At 38.1% G+C, this 20,379-nt stretch overlaps 1 protein-coding gene across 1 annotated transcript; it reads left to right on the top strand.

The window, feature by feature from the left end:
- Nucleotides 1–8,609: 8,609 nt before the first annotated feature.
- On the top strand, nt 8,610–19,065 carry LOC127432167 (ankyrin repeat and SOCS box protein 10-like). The gene is made up of 5 exons (XM_051683023.1): nt 8,610–9,053; nt 12,920–13,187; nt 14,704–15,208; nt 17,945–18,058; nt 18,288–19,065. The coding sequence occupies exons 1-5, from the start codon at nt 8,741–8,743 to the stop codon at nt 18,471–18,473; spliced, it is 1,386 nt and encodes a 461-aa protein (XP_051538983.1). The 5' UTR covers nt 8,610–8,740; the 3' UTR covers nt 18,474–19,065.
- Nucleotides 19,066–20,379: the final 1,314 nt, after the last annotated feature.

Raw genomic sequence — 20,379 nt, 5'->3', positions numbered from 1 at the left:
GGATTTCTAAAACATTGGCAGCCCTTAATTGATGCCAACTACACTCTTTAAGTGCATTAGTGGCCTAAAATGACTGTTAAAAAAGATTCGGTTATTGTGGTCAACATGGACCTGGTGTCCAAAAGGCAAGGGACAGCAACTCGGTCATTAAGACACTTAGTGATGGCATCTATCTGTATTTGCTGATGTTTAAGCATCTCTTTGATTTCATTTAACTCAACTGATTCACCAGTCCTATTAAATGTGCTATCAAATTGCACTACCCTACCTTAAGTTTTATTACACCATGATAGCGGAAAGGATGTGGCCATCTCTCTTTCTCCTTCCTCCACCCACCTTCCATAGCCTCACTTCGTACATCAAACAAGGAACATGAGGGCTTTCATCTCAAAAAGCATTTTAGTTCATGTCGTACTCAACTCAATTTTATATATAGAGCACTTTCAAAAACCACACTGGGTACCAAAGTGCTGTACATGGAGTTACCAAAAATAAAAATCACATACATACAGTTTAAGAATACAACAAGCATTTCAAACTGACAAAGACAAGATAAGAGAACTTGACATAGTACAATTTATAATGCAATTAATTAAAGCTAAGGAAAATAAATTACTTTTTTAAGGCCCCCTGGAAAGACACTAGAGACGGAGATGATTTCATGGCCAATGGAAGCTCATTCCAAAGTCTAGGGGCTGCCACTGCAAAAGCTCTATCACCTTGAGTTTTAAGGCGAGATCGAGGAACCGACAGACACCGCTGATCACCAGAGCGGAGAGACCTTGAAGGTTGATGCAAACTTATTAAATCAGAGATATACTCTGTAACATCTCTAACGTGCTCAACAAACTGATCCCGGAGCACCCTATCAGCATGAGAGATACTTCTTGGGCCGCTGCTCAATACAGATTCCATTAGTGACATTAATGAATGAGAAAAGTCTGTCAATGATTCCCCCTCCTGTTGTTTCCTCTCAAAAATCCTCTGTTGTAATTGTACAAATTTTTGCTTCCCTTGATACATTTTCTTAAAATATAAAAAATGGATTCTGGAGTCGCGTGGCGCCATGCTAGGGTTGGAAGTGTGAATGGCGAGCTCTGCGCACTTTGCTAATTTTTAATACTTTTTATGTCATAAACCGGTGAGATTCGATACACCCTGATCCATAACTATTCTATGAAGACAATATGTCAAAGAATTCAAAATCCTCAGGCTCTGGAGACATTAAAAGACATTTACGTGCTCAAGCTGATACCTCAGACAGGGCCGCAGACCAGGGACTCAGTTTGGACGGTGCAGCAGGAGAGATTCAGCGTCAACTGTCAAGCATGTCGGCAATGCTGGCGAAGGTCATAGTGGACTTGGAGGATCTTTCTGTAATACTGTACGTCGATCAATCACTTCCATGGAGACGAAATTCACTGAGATGGTTACAAGAATGGTGGATGTTGAGAAACGGATCGATTATCTGGAGTTATCAGAGAGGGAATTAGCTGCTAACCCGCTAACGACCAAGACGGACTTGGAACACGTTTGGGAAAAGTTGGAAGATTTAGAGAATCATAGCCGGCGAAACAACATCCGAATTGTTGGAATTCCTGAGAACAAAGAAGGTCGGGATATGGCGAAATTCTTAGACGAGCTCTTCCCGAGTCTGCTCGACATAACAGGCCATAAGCTGGAAATCGAGTGAGCTCGGAGATCCGATGAGAGAGGCAGGCCCCAATCAATTCTGGTCAAATTTCTGAGATCATCCAATAAAGATCTCGTGTTGCGCAAGGCGAGGAGTAAATGAAGGCTTTCTTGGAAGAACCACAACATTTTCTTGTTCCCAGACTAGAAACTCTTACATCATTACATACATACTAAGAATGGCCTCAAAATATTTACATGCCCACAGGAAGCAATGTCCTTCATAAAGTCAATGGAATGAGTAAGTTACTGTGTGATACTCTCTATGCAGCCGAGTGGACTTGAGTCACTGAACATTCACTTGTTCATCCGAGGAAGCTGGGCACCCTTTTTGTTTCTTATTGTGCTGGTTCCGGCTAGAGGCTGGAGTGTTTTTTGTGGAATAACACTCCTTCAGAACAGTTGTGGATGAATCTACATGTCTTTGTGTTTATCCTGCCTATTGGCTGGAGTTTGTTTTACAGATTATTTTCTGTTGTGTAATTCTGTCTCACAAAATTTCTATAGAAGCACCGGACTTGAGCAATCTGACGGCAAAGTTGTCGCGGAGGCTCTTGTTAGGTGTACATGAACTGTTTGAGTCTAGAGGGATGGACACGGGTTGGTGCTGTCGTGCATGTGGTTAATGCACACGTTTTTCTTTTTTCTTTTTTTTTTTTTTTTTTTTTGTTGTTCTGGGGGAAGTTTGGGGTTTGTTTGTTGCTCTAATGTTGGAATGTGGTTTTTATAATTTTATTTCTGACACACAATCTATTTTTTCTAATATGTCAAATGTTAATATGAGCGGATTGTCTCTCTCAATGTGGAATGTGAATGGGTTGGGGCACCCCATAAAAAGAAGGAAGGTTATTTCTTTTCTTAAATGTAAGAAATATGATATAGTTTTTCTCCAAGAAACGCATCTTTCCCTGCAGGAAGCTGAAAAATTTGGGAAGATATGGGGTGGACATGTTTTCTTTAGTGCTGGCTCAAGTAAGAGCAGGGGAGTCATTACATTGATAAGTAAACTTCTACAATTCAAATGTCTCAAACAGATTAATGATAAATTAGGAAGAGTCATAATTGTTTTAGCAGAAATTCAGGGGCAAAGGTTGATTTTGGCTAATATTTATGCACCTAACATTGACGAGCAGGGCTTTTTTATAGATCTTTAAGTGATGTTGCAAGCCACTAGCACCCCTCATGATATAATATTGGGAGGAGACTTTAATCTTTTGATGGACTCAGTCCTTGATCATAGTGAAGCAAATGTGTGTAAGCCCCATAGAGCAACAGTGACGCTTCACAGGATGTGTAAAAATCTTGGTCTTACAGATATTTGGAGACTTCTGAACCCATCTGGTTGGGACTTAAAAAGTTTTCATCAGTCCATAAGATTTCTTCTAGAATAGATTTATATATATATAAGTCCCTTATTTCATCTGTTGTTGATTGCTCAATTTGGAAACATCTTAGTCTCAGATCATGCCCTGGTAAGTTTAGAGGTGTTGCCACATACGGAGAAAAATAAATCGTATAGTTGGCACTTTAATGTATCCCTTTTGCAAAATCCTGAATTCCAACAAATGTTAAAGGCTGAAATCAATGTTTATATGGAGACTAACTGGTCCTCAGTATCCTCTGTGGGCATGGCTTGGGAGGCACTTAAGGCGGTTCTTGGGCCAGATCATACAGTATGCCTCATTCATAAAAAAATCGATAGCACAAGAACTCGTGGAGTTGGAAGGGAATATTAAAAGTGCCGAGGCAGAGGTGAAGCGCCGAATGTCATCTGATGGCCTCAGAGAATTGACCCGATTGAATACAGATATAATACTATTTTGTCACAGGTTATTCAGGGCAAGACAGTCAAACTTTGAGTTGGGGAACAAAACAGGGAAGCTTTTGGCTAGATATATAAAGCAGAGAGAGTCTTTTTCTACCATTCCCTCAGTGAAATCTGCTGGTGGTGAAATATTTACCTCAGCCATTGATATTAATAATGCTTAAAAGAATTCTATCTTGAGCTCTATAGCTCCACGTCTTCATCTACTGATGAAGATATTAGAAACTTTGGAACCATTAGATCTCCCTAAACTGACAACTGAGCAAAAAAATTCTCTTGATTCAGAGATAATCTTGGAGGAGCTTGGCAAGGTAATTAAGGCCTTGCCTACAGGTAAGGCTCCGTGGCCAGAAGGCTTTGCCGCTGAATTTTTTAGATCTTATGCTACAGAACTGGTTTCACATTTGTTAGAAGTTTATACAGAACCATTAAAGAATGGAAAGCTTCCGCCAACCATGACACAAGCTCGGATCAGTCTGATTCTTAAAAAGGACAAAGATCCAAGCGAGTGTAAGAGTTACTGTAGAATGGGATTATCTTTGTATGGTTTTGGAAATATATGGGTTCAGGAATACTTTTATTGGATGGATTAAGTTACTTTATAGACACCCGGTAGCGGCGGCGCAAACGAATGGATTAATTTCAGATTATTTAATCTGGATAGGTTTCCCCCTTATTGTTCTGTCTTGCCCTGGAGCCATTAGCAGCCGCGATAGGAAAGGAAAATGTTTTTCCAGGAGTGGTGGCGGGAGGTATGATGCATAAGCCTTTGCTTTACGCAGATGATATTTTATTATTTGTCTCCAACCCCACTAGATCCATGCCTTGCCTCCACAGAATTATTCATTCCTTTTCTATATTCTCAGGATACAGAGTCAATTGGTCTAAATCCGAATCTTTGGCTCTGACAGCATACTGCCCATTAACGGCTTTTCAGCCTGGTGCCTTCCAGTGGCCCAAACAGGGTATTAAGTACTTGGGCATCTGATTCCCGGCAAATTTGTGTGATTTAGTTGGAGTTAATTTCGACCCCTTAATAAAAAAAGGTTTGAGCGATGTGGGCATGTGGGCTTCATTACATGTATCTATGATTGGAAAGGTTAATGTTATTAAAATGAATTGTATTCCAAAATTCAACTACCTGCTACAATCTCTCCCTGTAGATGTCCCCTTCTCTTATTTCAAGCAATTTGATAGTATTGCGAAGTCCTTCATTTGGAATGGTAAACGTCCCATATTACATTTCAGTAAGTTGCATTGGCCAATTGACAAAGGTGGGCTAGGCCTACCCAAGATTTTGTTTTTTATTATGCATTCGGGGTCAGACATTTGGCTCATTGGTTGCTTCCACCTGAGAGAGCCCCTCCCTGGTTTTGTATCGAACAGAATGTTCTTGCCCCTATTTTGCCTTCCAATTAAACTAACCGGAGAAGTTAAGTCACATCCCTCGCATTTGCACGCGGTATGGACAAATGTGTCCAGAGTGTTTAAATCAGACATTTATTTAAATGTTGCCTCAAGCATATGGCAGAACCCAAAATGATGTATTAATAAATCCCCTTTCTGCTGGTCAGAGTGGATTGTGAGGGAGGTTAAGATGCTCGGTGACCTATATGAGAGAGTGCAGAGATCTTTTGAAAATGTGGTTCAACATATTAGGTATTTACAGCTGCGCCACCTGCTCTGTGCTATTTTTGGGAGCAGCATACACCCCCTAAAGCGGCAGATACTCTGGAAGTGGTGATTACTGCTTTTGGAAAAGGTCATGAGGCAGCGTATTACTCCCTGCTAATTCAGAGTCTGGGGGATGGAGCTTCAACTTCTCTAAAGAGATTATGGGAGAAAGATTTAAACCTGGTATTGGAGGGAGTGTGGGCTAGGATTCAAAAAAAAACGTCAAGTCTGCATCTAGAGATGCAAGGGTGCATCTGATGCAATTTAAGATTTTGCATTGATTCTATTGAACCCCCACTAAATTGTATAGGCTTGGTCTTAAAGACACACCCACCTGCTGGCGATGCCAATCAGAAGACGAGGATACAACCCATGTTTTTTGGGGTTGTGTTAAGATCCAAGAGTTTTGGTTGAGGGTTCAGCGCTTCGTGTGTGACGTGGTGGACACTCAGTTTTCGTTTTGCCCCAGACTGTGTGTTTTGGGTGATTGGATATATTGAGAGCTGGGTCCTGACCAGCATGATGATTGGCAAGCAGGTAATAATCAGGGGATGGAGGTCGTCTGGTGCGCTCCCATTTCATGAGTGTTGCGTCAAGTTGGGCAGGGTGGCACCATTTGAGGAGATGGTATATAGAAGGCTGGGCAACCTGGATATATACATCAGGAAGTGGGGCGGCTATCTGGCCTTTTTGGAGGGCTCTTGGGGAGGGGCAGCAGAGAGAGAGACTAGTGTTTTATTTTTATTTTATTTATGTCTCTAAATATTTTCTGCTGTTTTATTGTCTATTTGTGTGTCTTTGTCAGTTGGCTTTTGACCACTGGAGTGCTTGTTTGTGTCGGGTGGTGGTGGTGGGGTAGGGGTTAATGTTCAGGGGGAAAAGTTATTTCATGTGGTTTGATTTTGCATTTTCTGTTATGTCTATTTGATTTGCTGCATGGGATCAATAAAAAATTAATAATAAAAAAAAAAAAAGTGGATTCTGGCTTTTCCCTCTCAACCACAGGACGGTTTTATCTCCATTCTTGCTTCTGCACCCAAATGATATAATTAAAACATAACTTGTTCCTTATCTAACCAGCCCCTACCCTTTATACACACCGTAACCTCCTCAATCCAATCCTCAAGGATGCAGTGTCTGAGTTCCCATAAAAATGTGGGAAGTTTCTCTCTCTGGGGACAAAAGACTGGAGAATGAGCACAAGGATTAGGTGAGGTGGATGACTGATTAGAAGCGTGGCCGCTAGATGTTGATGCCTGACTTCTCAGCTGGTCATTCAAAGCTTACAAATTATGCAGTTGTTCACAAAAGTCCATTACTTCTTACTGTTGTTCTTCAGACATAATGGACTGTCAAACAGGAGAACACGACTTGAAGATTCAGGATAACCGGCAAAGAGAAAGCTTTTGGGGAGACCAGAAAAGCTGTCTTCTCGCACAACTATCCTTTACTAGTACACTTACCGATTAATTACCAATAATTAGTGGTGAAAGCCAAAGTTCACGCCCCCCCCAAATAATAATAAAAAAAACAGAATGATTAACACAAACTACTGATGCCAACAAAAATCAGACCCTGCTGACTACACCAAATGGAACCTGCCCGCAGTGGGAAATAAGAAATAACTGGCAACACACTGTAATGTGGGTTGATCGCTGTTACAAGCAGTTTTATTATACTTAAGCAATTAAAATGTCAGCTTCAATAAAAGCATCATTTAAGGTCAATAATTTCCATAGAGGGAGACAGTAAAGAGAGGGACAAGACAGAGAGAGAAAGAACTCACAGGCCACAGCAAGCCACAGGACTCCAGCACAGCGCAACCGTAAATGAGAGGGTGAAAGACGACAAGTGCACTCAGCAAATAATCAGGATCCACACTCCATAGTATAGGAGCTTAACTGCAATCCACTCATCAAAAAAGGTTCATGCCATCTGAAAGAAATAAAAGGGTTAAGTGCACAACAACCACACCAAAATCCCCACCACCTCACCAGTGCCGGTCACACCCATATGAAATGAAGGAACATAGCGTTTCTTCCGTGCAGGGACCTACAAAATACAAACTTTTATAAGAACATAAATATAAAGTATAAATATAAACAGGTATTACCATAAATATATCCAGGAGGAAGAAAAGTATTAACTACGGTCATTACCTCAGTGTAAATTTCTCTCACGCGTCATTTGTGAGAGTAAAGCTCTTGAGTTTGTGTCACCAGGCCAATCACCATCAACAACACAGGGGTTCTAAAATATAATATTAAAAATCAAAACTACTTCAACACTTTATTATAAATCATACACATTACCTCCGATAACACTCTACAAAAACCCACAGATCGCACTACATCGTGCCCACGATTAAATGAGTGCAGGTGACCTAGGGACACACAAACAAACAACTCTCTTTATGACTTGAGCGAACGAAACAAGTCACCAGAAGAGTGCGCGGTAAGTGGCATTTCTGACAGTTTTAGAGTTCTTTCAAACATTAAACTTAAATACCACATACACGCAAATAAATTAAGTAAACATTACCTGAAGTTATCAGGCGCTCCCTTAGAGAATGAATGAATGACGTAAGAGGGCGCCCCACACTACCTTGCGTGTATTTATCCACCTTTTTCCTGAACGTGGAAGTGTTTGCGTGTGATTCGCCTGTTTTCAATATCCGGTCGTATTTTTTGGCGTATATTCTTGTAGTGATGTTTAAAGTATTAGATTTGTAAACATTTTCAAAAACGTGGCTTTAAAGTGCCGATACTTAACAGAGTCGAGATGACCGTTTTGATTATTATTATTTTTTTTAATTTTTTTTTTGACAGTGCCTCACCTGAGTATGAAGATGTCATGAAGCGATGGTCTGAGGTTTGTTATGTTGATATCATAACTACTTTGAGTTATGACAGCCAACAACTTTACAAGTTGAGCCTGAAATTAATGTTTACTCCAAATAACACTTAAATGGTTGATGTTCTCCATCTGATTACATCTGATCGCTCGTTTCAGTAGTTTTTACATTGTGTCTTGAGACTAGAAACACAAAACAGGCAATTAGAATCATCATGGTGCCGCCCAGTGGCTGCTCAGGAAAACTGTGGATAGCATGCAGAAACGTGTCTCATCAAACTGCACAGAATCATGGGGCTTGTAGTACCGAACTCACAACCACCCCATTACAACCAGATGGATGGATGGATGGATGGATGATGTATGGAGTAATGAATGGATGGATGGATGGATGGATGGATGGATGTAGAGAGGAATAGATAGATAGGCAGACAGAGAGACAGACAGATAGATTCACTACCTCCTATCTGCAGCAGATATACACACTCCAAAGTTAAGTCCCACCCATGTGACTCTGTAAAAATAGTCCTGTGTGCACATGTTCCTTCTCGGAAAACAACCCCACAGAACAGAATCGGAGGACTATTTAAAAGACCCCATGCAGGCCTGTTGGTGTCTTGACCAAAAGACTTCTAAAAAGCTGAGATAAAGGCAAGAGTCAATCTTCTCTGTGTTGCATCTATTCCTGTCTCTAAAATGTCTAGAGGGAGTTCATTCTACACTCCAAGCACTTTGCGTTCTTTAGAACAAGAAAGACACCAGATGAGACTAGCTGCCCCGGTTCTCAGTGGCTACCTGTTGAGAAAGGAGGCCAGGGAGAGAGGAACATCTACGAGGCAAACTGTGGCAGACCCTCCAGTGGTGTGCCGAGACCTTGTAGTACAAAATGCCTTGTACACTGGAAATTTGGAAGCTGTAAAAGAGGTCTTCTCTAAAGGCTTTCCTGCCGACCTGGTCATTCAACCTCAGGGAGGAGCCATGCGCTGGGTCACAGATGGAAAAGTAAGAGGTAAGAACAAGTGGTATGAATTATGTATGGCTTGTGTAACATGTCAAATGTTTTGCAACCAACAAAGAGTTCAGATTCCTCCTAGAGGAACCTCAAGTGTCCTAGAGGTTGGAGTATTTGGTAATGCTCAAGGTATCAAGCAGGGTCATGTCATCCCAAACCAGATCTAATTCGATTTTCAAGTTTACCCAAACTGGTTACTTCTCATATCTACACTACCGGTCAAAAGTTTTGAAACACTTACTCAATCTTTATTATAATTTTTTTGTTCACATTTTAGAATAATAGTAAAGTCATCAAAACAATAGAATAACATAAATGGAACTATGGGAATTATGTTGTGACTAAACAAAATCCAAAATAAATCAAAACTGTGTTATATTTTAGCATCTTCAAAGTAGTCACCCTTTGTCTAGAATTTGCAGACATGAACTCTTGACATTTTCTCAACCAACTTCTTGAGGTATCACCCTGGGATGCTTTTTAAACAGTATTGAAGGAGTTCCCATTCCCACCTGGGGGCACTTAGTGGCTGCTTTTCTTAATTATTTGGTCCAAGTCATCAATTTCAAAAACATTTTTTTAAATTTTTTTTTTAATTAAATTTTAGTTTTCTAATGAAGTAAATTAATGTGGTGGCACAATTATATTTTTGTCTACAAAACTAATTAAAAAAATTTAAGCAAACGCCTTCAGGTCAAAAGATTTTTAAGATCATGAGAAACATTTCAGTCAAGTGTTTCAAAACTTTTGACCGGAAGAGTAGGTGACCAGACAGCCTCGGATTTCTGGACTCTTCTAAATGTCATGCCAAGCTACCTTAAAATAGCCCATCTCTGAAAACAGGCCACTGACTAAGCACACGTAATCAGAGAAAACAACTACAACATTGTGTCCAGTCTGAAGAAGACCCTCCAGGCAATAGCGTCAAAGTAAAGGCTAGATACGCAATTGCTAGTAGCTTTTCCTGTTCTCCTCACACATGGGACCAAAGATTAAGTACCATAAACAAACTAAATATCGCAGTGATGTAACTGAAACTGCTCAAGCATCAGGATTTATTCTTCAGTTCTGGAATGCACTTTTTGTTGGAGATGACCTCACTATTATCAGTATCAATGATGACCCAGTATATAATTATCTCACTGATGCTATATATGACACCAGCAACATAGAGGAATGGAAGAACTTCAGGTTCAACTACAGAGGGCTATGTATGTTACAAGGACATAAATGACCCAAGTGAAGGCCTAATTATGTTTGAGAGGTGCTTGTTATGATGGTACCTGCTCTGATATAGCAAGGGGTTAGCACAGCTTTTAGCCCTGGGTTATGAATCCTTGCTCCAGTATTGCTATGCCAAAGGTACAGTAGTGTGCAAAAGTTTTAGGCACTTGTGAAAAATGTTGCATAGCGAGGATGTCTTCAAAAATAATGCCATAAATAGTTTACATTTATCAATTAACATCATACAAAGTCCAGTAAGCATAAAAAAGCTAAATCAATATTTGGTGTGGCCACCTTTGCCTTTAAAACAGCACCAATTCTCCTAGATACACCTGGACACAGTTTTTCTTGGTTGTTGGCAGATAGGATGTTCCAAGTTTCTTGGAGAATTCTCCACAGTTCTTCTATCTGTTTATGCTGTCTCAATTGCTTCTGTCTCTATATGTAATCCCAGACTGACCCTATGTTCAGTGGGGGACTCTGTATGGGCAATGCCATCTCTTGCAGAGTGCCCTGTTCTTCTATTCTAATCTTTTCTGTTTGCAAAAGTAATGTTTCTGATGTCTAAAATGTATTTTTCCTATTGACACACTAAAGCTGAAGATATAAATAACCATCTTAAGACAAATGCTTTTGTGAAACATCTTAAGTGCCTAAAACTTTTGCACACTACTGTACTTGGTGTGAAATACTAACCTTGCATAGAGTGCAGTGTGAAACATAAAAAAATGATACCCCAGAATTATGTTAACTTGAGTTAAAAATGACCCAGGCTGGACAATTTCAAGTTTGAAAAACCTATTAGTTTTTACCTTTTAATTTCTATCTTTTGTGCATGAATTCTCCAACACACCATCTAATTTTTGTTATGGCAATTTGGATATGTCTGATGAGTATCAGCTCTGGATGCTGGGGTAAATACATTGCAAGCAGTCAAACTTTCATACTCCCATTCTCACGGCTTTGACGCACTAGCGCATTTTCATTTTCAGTACGTGCATGTCAGACACCTGCTGTCAGCTATTTGTTCCCCCATGTGTTTTGGTTACACATAGATTGCTTACTTCGTATTGCACCCACCCCGACTGTTTCTCTAAGGTTGCCTTGGAGTCTTTTATGAGTTTTTGTTTATGTTTGTTTATAGGAAACTTGATAAAGTATTGTACACCAATACACCAATATATTGCATATGAAACAAATGTGTCTACTTTTCTTTGTGTTTTACATTACAAGAACAGCCATTGTTTCCTATTCCAGTTATACACATAGCATCTTTCCTTATATTTCAACACTGGCACACTTGTTAGCATCCACACAAATAGAACTGCAATGATATCACAGGAATTAAATCTTCAAACTCTCCATTACTGTTTGTAATCCATTCCTAATTTCCTGACCCAAAATTTAAATAACTTCCATTCACCATTCAAATTGAAATTCAGTCACCATTCACTTTCACTGTTTGGAAAAAAAAGATGCAGTAAAAGTGAATGGTGACTGAGACTATCATAATGTTTAACATCTAATTTTGTATTGCACAGAAAAAAAAGTCATAAGACTTTTGACCAACATAAGGGTGTTTTGGGGTGAACTATGCATAAAGACCTCATGAAATCACTTGACAAAGGCAGTTTTCTTTCCTGTGTTGACATATTTACGATTGAAATGGGAAGTTGGGGTGGGACATATTGAAGGGTGTGTCCCTTTTTATTTTTAAATAGCCAATACTCTTTAGTTACATCACAGCCATGAAGCATGATTTGTCATCAATATTTTTGGTCTGTTTGTCGGCAAAGAATGTCTGTAAAACTCTATTTTGATTTCATGGGGTCCTTAAAGGTGAAGTGTGTAATGTCTTTTTTTTTTTTTTTTTTTTCTTATCCTAGCTTATTATGCAGATACAACTTTAAATAGGAGTGGGCTATATAAGCAAAAATGTATATCACAAGATTCTTGATTTTTCTGGTCGATAACTATAGAAATATACATTTTTTATGGAAAAGGGATTCAAAAATGTCTGAAAGGTTCTTTTTTATTATTTAAAATATGTCCAAACTAATGGACCTTTTCACACATTTGAAAAACTTCTACTTTATTTATTTTGAACAGTCATGTACATTGCAATGAAACAACTTTATTAGTAAAGTACTAATGATTAAAAATATGATTTTATCTATTCCATCTCCTTGACATCATTTTTTAATCCAAGCAAAAGCTTCTTTTGCTTTGATTCTGAAGCAAATTAACCTGTCATGTTAGCTCAGATCCATCATTGTTTGTAGAGCAAACCTATGGTTGGAACATACATTTTGTACCATGCGGCAATCGTCCAATCCTAACTATAAGTAATCCATTCACAGGCTGATTAAAATATTGCTCTGTTTAACTGACCAACCTGACACAGCAACATTAGCTCAACCAATGGCATCAGTTTTGTGCAGGACCATCTGTATGCCTGACCAATGGTAGATATAGATGATGGAAATGTACAGGAAAAATATACTCACCTCGATTGAAAAACAAACAAAAAAACAAACAAAAAAAAAAAACAATATTCTTGCAATTCTGTTTGGAGCTTAAAAAAACACTAATATTTGTAATTCCGAATTTCTTATCTTGTAACTCTGGTCTATTCTCAGGACTGTGGTCATTGACATATGAACAGGAGTTGACCACACCGCTGCACATCACTGCTGGCAGGGGTTTCACCGAGTGTCTAAGACATCTTCTACTGAGGGGCGCTCGAGTGGACCTGGCACCTGGGGGCACCACCGCTCTGCATGAGGCCTGTGAAGAGTGCCAGCCAGAGTGTGCCAAGCTGTTGCTGCAGTACGGTGCCAATGCCAACGCAGTGAACGAGGATGGGCAGATGCCCCTGCATGTGTGCACTGAGCTCGAGTCACTTGAGTGAGTGCTGCTTCAGTACTGTGATTACAGGAAGTCATGTGGTGAATTTTGCAAGTTCAAATGACTGACAGGTTGACACTTGAAATGAAGGGGCCTAATGTAAATTCTTCTACCGAAATAACTTGAGGAGAATGCAGTAGATATTTAAACATTATATCCAGATTACTGAACAATAGCCTACCAACAGAATTGACAGAGTTAATGCGAAATCTAATATAATCTTGCATAGCCAGACTTCTGATTAGCAGCATAAAGTCTGGTCCACTTTGCAGCTTATTCTGCAACCTCATCTCAGGAAAATCACGTAAGAATGAAGACATTTTTGCACAATTTTACACTCTATCGGTTTAGCTACCATGCAGTTTGATTGTGACTGAACAAGTTTGTAAATATAGTTGGTTATAAAATGCAAACGTAAAAATGCACTGCCTTACAAGTAATGCGCTATAGTAAATGTGTTTTGATGTAATTGTGTGAGGAACGGGGAAAAGAAAGTGTTTATGAACTGTTAATCTAGTGTTTTACTCATGATTTCTTTGTTGTTGTAGCACCTCTAGTGTTTAATTCACCAGGAAACTGTTGTGATACGTATAACGAGCCAGGTAAAATTATTTAGCAAAAATGTTGGTACAGTATATCATGATTCTATGAGACCAGGTTGCTACTCTGGCCAAGAACTGCCCACTTACATTATACATGTATGAAGCCATTCACACTGAACACAATTGCCAAAAAAAACATGGATGCAGTGCTGGTCCTGCTTGAGACACTGAAAAACTTCAAGACGCGGCACAACGATCAAGTGCATATTTACATAGGACAACAATTGAAAAATAGCACGGACAGACACAAAAGCAGGTTTGGTGTCAATGGCCGCTAAAGTGACCAACCACCAACCACAGACTACTCAAATCTGAAACAGATGATACCACAATAATAGACTAGCACTGGAAAAAAAAAATCTCATTCAAAATATGGAACGGTATTCTCTGTGAACGGTTGTACAGAAAACACAGACGAAATTAGTGGATATGTGTGTAAACTTAAAAATTACAATTCAAGCCACAAACCTAGCAAACTTTGGAAAATTCTGTGATAGTTCTACCTCAGAAGTGCACAATTTTGGGCAATCTGATGTTGTACAAAGTAACATTTATCTCTAACAACGTTATCAAAGTGAATAGAAGGCATAACAACGCCGCTACACATGGGCAGCCATCTTGATTGTTTTGGGTTGAATGGATCACATGACTGCATCACATGATGTTATTTTTCAGATATCTCCATTTCCCCTGACTACACTACAACTTGAAGATGACGTTTTCAAATTTTTCCACATGGGAGAGAATTTTCAAAAAGCTAAATTTTCGCTGTCAAAAACGCTGTCTCAGTGTGGATGGAAGACCAAAATGTAGAGAAAAAGATGCGTTTTTTTAATGAAAACATATTAGTGTGGACGTGGCCTCAAACTCTGGCATCAAGTGTCCAAATTTTTATCTTTTCTGTTTTCTGCCAGGTGTGCCAAACATCTAATCTCATTTGGTGCTGTTATTAACAGCCACAGCTTGGATGAGAATAACACGCCCCTCCACGTGGCCGCCCGCCATGGCCTTCCAGATCATGTGGAGCTCTACTTACGTCATGGAGCGGCGCTAAACCTACAAAATGATGAAGGAAACACGCCACTCAATTCTGCCTGTTCCCAACCACAGGACCACGCGTCTCTAGAGCGCTACACTCGTGTGTGCCACCTGCTGGTGGCTGCTGGGGCAGACATACATATTAGTGACATGGACAAGCAGACGCCACTGCACATGGCGTGCAAAAACGTCAACCCTGATGTGGTAGATCTACTCCTTAAACACAATGCCTTGGTCAACGAGATGGATTATGGTGGTGAAGCACCTATGCAGAATATCCTGAAGGGGGTGGCCTATAAGGTAGACCATGAGCCCGAGAGGATTGTACAGGCACTACTCAATTACGGATCCATCAGAGTGTGGCCTGTAGCCCTGCCGAAGGTCAGTACTGGAGAAGAGTGTGTTTGTTACAAAAGTACTTAAAGCTGAAGTATGTAATATCTGCACCACTATTGACGCCAAAGGGAATTGCAAAAATAATGTTGCTGTCTTTCATTGGTTGTACAAATAGATAATCCCGCCCCAAATTTACATCATTAGTTGAGCCAGTGTTGCTGTGCCGGGCTGAACAGGATGCTCAAAGAAACATGGGAATGTTTTGATAGCGTCACAATGCCATAGTGTTAAAACTTTAAGGTTAAATTAACCTACAAATGGCTTAAATAGCTTTAAACCGAGAGAAAGAAGCAAGAAATTACTGGTAAACTGTTTATGTGAGATTTGAAATCATCGGATTACTGTTTGGTTTTGATGTCAAAATGTAAACAGGCACAAGCATAGCACTTACACACATTGGATAAGCTGGTAAGAATGCCAGTTAATGTGTTTACATGCATCGTGAAATCGAGGTAATTGTTTAATAGTTTTTTAGTTTAATAATTGTTTTAAACCATTTATTACCTTACCCCAAAAAGGGAAAACCTGTTAAAGAAAATCCTTGAAAAGGATTTTGGCTCCTGGACATGCTTCATCCAGAACATGACCCAAATATATGACATAGTAACAACAACCACTAAAATAATCTAATCTGGTTTTGCTAAACAAGTACAATTTAACCACAAGAAACGACTTTCTTGGTATATATAGCCCTAACAGATGAAAAGAGCCACCCAACTCTCGGTTCTCTGCCATTTTTTTTTTTTTTTAAGACTTGGACTTTAAACATTTATTCGCCAAGTATAAAATATACAAGTTTCAGATGGAGATTTATAGTAGGTATTTCTCTCTTACTCTTTGAATACTTACTGAATGAATACTGAGGATTCGGACACCCTACTCCATTGGCATACTTCTTTTGGCATTCTATTTATAGACTCAGGGAATGACTTAGCTCTGCTTTAAAATTGTTACTGACCAGTCCTACTTTTGGAATTGGAAATTAACTTTAGCTTTTTTTTTTTTTTTATTTGTAAGGAACCAACCCAAATTTAAAAAGGCGTGTCCATCTGCAGACTGTGAACTACATTTTTTTAGTAAACAATTTAGTTATTCTATACATACAATTTTAATACATAGAAATTAATTAAGTTGAAAGCAATCATTAAAGCTACATATGATATTCTAGTTTTCACAAATGCAGAAAAAAATCTTTTTGATGGGTTTATTACTGTCTTTCAAAAGCTAAAAACACTTGATATCACGCATCCAATGAGTCCCACTTGTGCCAAATAAATTGCCTGAGTCTTAACGAGGCAAATGTTAATAGGAGATTAATTAGCACTAATTGCAGAAATTCCCCACAATGCCCCAGAGGGAAGCCCAATCTGTTCATCAAGCCAAGTAGTTAATTATTCTGTGCAATGTTCCCCCAAAAATACAACTTTTAACCTTTGACCTTCACAACACAGGTGGGGCTGGTGCTCCAGGTGCAAACTGACACAGTTCTGCTCATCTATGGCCAGCTTCCCATGTTGAAATTACATTTGTATTGTGAAAGAAACAGAAAGGCTTTTCTTTCTTTAGAATTTAAAGTGATTATTATCAAAATAGGATCTTGCCACTTGACAGCTAATGATCAAATCTGAGCCTGTTAGTTTCTAAAGAATATTACGTTCAGTTCAGGGATGCAGACTTTGTCCAAAACCTGAAAAATGCTGCCACCTTTGGTACTTAGCATACAGATGTCCAGTAGGAAGGCATCAAGTCACGTCCGAATTCCAATGTTTCCAATGACATCCTGTTGAAGGCTGCACAGATGTGTTCTGTTTTTCAAAGTATGATTCTGTTTCTACAGAGAGATCAGCATTTTCTTAAGGGGTTCCAAAAATGAACCCAAAAAAACTAAAATTATCTCATCATTTACCTCATGCCATCCTAGATGTGTATACCTTTCTGACTTCTGGTGAACACAAATGAAGATTTTTAGAAGAATGTTTCAGCTCTGTAGGTCCATAAAATGCAAGTCAATAGGGTCCAAAACTTTGGAGCTCAAAAAAGCACATAAAGGCAGCATAAAAGTAATCCATACGAATCCAGTGGTTAAATCCATGTCTTCAGAAGCTAAATTTGGGTAAGAAACAGATAAATATTTAACTCTTATTTTTACTATAAATTTACACTTTCAAGCAACTCTCTTAAGCGCTCTTCTCTTCTATGAGTTATTCTTTTGCTTTTGCCAATTTGCATTCTTTGTGCACATCGCCACCTACTGGGCAGGGAAGAGAATTCATAGTAAAAAGGGACTTAAAAATGTATCTGTTTCTCACCCACATTTATCATCTCACTTCTGAAGACATGGTTTGAAGTACTGGAGTCATTTGGATTACTTTTATGCTGCCTTTATGTGCTTTTTTGAGTTTTAAAGTTTCAGACCCTGTTGAGTTGCATTGTATGGACCTACAGAGCTGAGATATTCTTCTAAAAATCTTCATTTGTGTTCAGCAGAAGAAAGACATTTTTACACAACTGGGATGGTGAGTAAATGATGAGAGAATTTAAATTTTTGGGTGAATGATCCCTTTATGTTTTTGACTCAATGAGCAGCAAGGCAGCTGCCTTCGGTTAAGGGCACCCTCAGTTTCAGGCCAAATACAAGACTTGATCTATATTTGGTAGCTTCATTTTGTACAGTTTTTATCTGTAATATAATGGCTCCATTCTCTAATTTATCTGGCATAGGTGCTTAAATATTGCTGCACATCTCCACGAACAATAGAGGTGCTCTTCAATGCCTATGACCGCCTCAAAATCACTGACGCCTGGGTAGAGGCAGTTCCTCCTGAGGTATTTCAGGTAAGATTTCAATCATTGATGTCAGAATTCCAGCTGGATGTTTCATACATCTACTCTAACCAATGCTATAGTATGTAGGCTAGTGTATGAGCAAGTGGTAAACATTTCAAGACAACAATCAAGCTTTGATTGGTGTTATGTTTTGCTGATTTTGAGAATATTAAAAGCAGTCTATTGCTTTTGTATTGTTCATTAAAAATATCTTCTCTGTGGATTTGTTTTCACACAGAAACACCGCAAATTCTACGAATCCCTGTTTGCACTGACCCAAATGCCTCGATCTCTACAGCACTTGGCTCGTCACAGACTCCGAACATTTCTGGAAGGTCGCTTGCACAGGGTAGTCCCTAAGCTGGATCTACCCCCTTATCTTAAAAATTACCTAATGCTGGCATTCAAAGGATATATTCACTGAGAGAGACCATAAACTTGAGAATGTCAGATGTGTAAGTGTGCAGTGATTGAGTTTTATACAATGACCTCTTTCCTTTGGCTATATTAATGGATAATATGGATGTTCAAAGAGATATGCAGCGAGTATTGTGTAAGATAAAGCAGCGATAAATCTTGTATTGTGTGTGATTTTTATGGAATTTTGTGAAAAATGGAATTGTACCCGGTCTGTTCAGAAGTTCATATGAATGGTGATTTTAGGAATTCATTAATTGGAGGTACTGCTTAACATTAATCTGTTTTATGACTTTTTGTAAATCATGACAATCACTGAAATGTGTTTAATGAGAATAGTATAATTCAGTTTTTTCTTTGTATAGAAAAGAAAATAAGATGAAAAACTGTTTATGAAGAATGACAAAATTAGGAAGAGAATACAAGAGGTCAGTATATGCTACATAAATTCAGTGCAACACAATACAATTACAATAGTTACTCCACTGAACTTGACAGTTCTCAAACCACTGAAAGGAATTCAAATAAACATGTCAGTGTATGAGAAGAAATTTTACTGTAACTCATTCTTAACTTTCCCGATTTTCTTTTCTTTTAACATAAACCATTTAAAGTCAAAAATGTATTTGTACTGAATATTTTTTCTTTGTATTGAACTAAATAGTTGTACATCACTTAGCACAGGTAAGCCTACATCTCCGAGATGTCTTTTCATCTGGAAAGCATCGCATTCTAATTAACATCTGCTAAACATCTTAAAAAGATCAGATTTACAAACATTCTAAATCATGAACGTCTCAAAGACATCTGATGAATGTCTTCTTGGCATCCGAGAGGAAACATCTTACAGATGTATTGCAGATGAGCAAACAACCTAAAAAAAAAACACAAATCAAATAGACGTCTGGGTGATGTATGTGTCAGAGTTCGGATCTGTAATTTTCATCCCCAGTCTTTGGTATTTATAGCATTGCTTAATTTTAGTTCCTTTGCTCAATTCACTTAATAACCTGAGAATCCAGAATCCATATTGGAAAAAAAAAATTTTTACAAATAAATTAGGGTCATCTTAAATGCATTTTCTTCATTTTCTGTCATACAGGATAGCATGTTTTGTCATTACAGATGACAGGAAAACCATGCTTTACAGCTCTCTGAACATATAAAGATATTTTGCCATCTTAAAAAGCAAAAAACCTCAAGAGTAGGCTATCGCATTTCATTTATAGTGGTTATCAAGTCCTTGAAGATAGACACAGGATCACCTAGTCACATGTCAATTTTCTTCCAGAGAAACATTATAGAGATGGAGATTGGGTGGAAGTATTATGTGATTATGTTATGGAAAGGCACGCACTTGAATAATAACCAGACTGAGGGGACAAGGCGAGGGTCTCGTGTTAAATGATCCTGTCACCCCGCTATTTAAAAGCACCAGTATCAACTGCACAATGGATTTTTGAATATATAAATAAAAATTAGCAAATGTAAAAATAAATAAATTAGAAATTGTATTATAATAATTATATAGAATTAACATATATATATATATATATATATATATACAGTATGTGTGTATATATATATATGTATATATATGTATGTATGTATAAATGTAATGCAAATATGATATAATGATTATATATATTAAATATTTTCCTTAGTGATAATTATTCGTTTGTATTATTACAATATATGTAATCATTATTATTTAAAATTAATATTAATTACTATTTACTATTAATTACTATTATTATTTTGTATTATTACTATATATGTAATCATTATTATTCATAATTAATATTAATTACTATTTACTATTAATTACTATATATATATATATATATATATATATATATATATATATATATATATACAGGGTTTATATATATAATTTTCTATATGTTTTAAAT

The sequence above is a fragment of the Myxocyprinus asiaticus genome, chromosome 41, assembly GCF_019703515.2.
Source record: "Myxocyprinus asiaticus isolate MX2 ecotype Aquarium Trade chromosome 41, UBuf_Myxa_2, whole genome shotgun sequence".
Lineage (NCBI taxonomy): Eukaryota > Metazoa > Chordata > Actinopteri > Cypriniformes > Catostomidae > Myxocyprinus > Myxocyprinus asiaticus.
This window is presented reverse-complemented; position numbering and strand designations above follow the sequence as displayed.

Coding starts and splice junctions, on each gene's coding strand:
- LOC127432167 (XM_051683023.1), top strand. CDS start 8,741: ATGTCTAGAGGGAGTTCATTCTACACTCCAAGCACTTTGCGTTCTTTA. Junction 13,188..14,703: donor ACTGAGCTCGAGTCACTTGA/GTGAGTGCTGCT, acceptor GTTTTCTGCCAG/GTGTGCCAAACATCTAATCT. Junction 15,209..17,944: donor GGCCTGTAGCCCTGCCGAAG/GTCAGTACTGGA, acceptor TATCTGGCATAG/GTGCTTAAATATTGCTGCAC.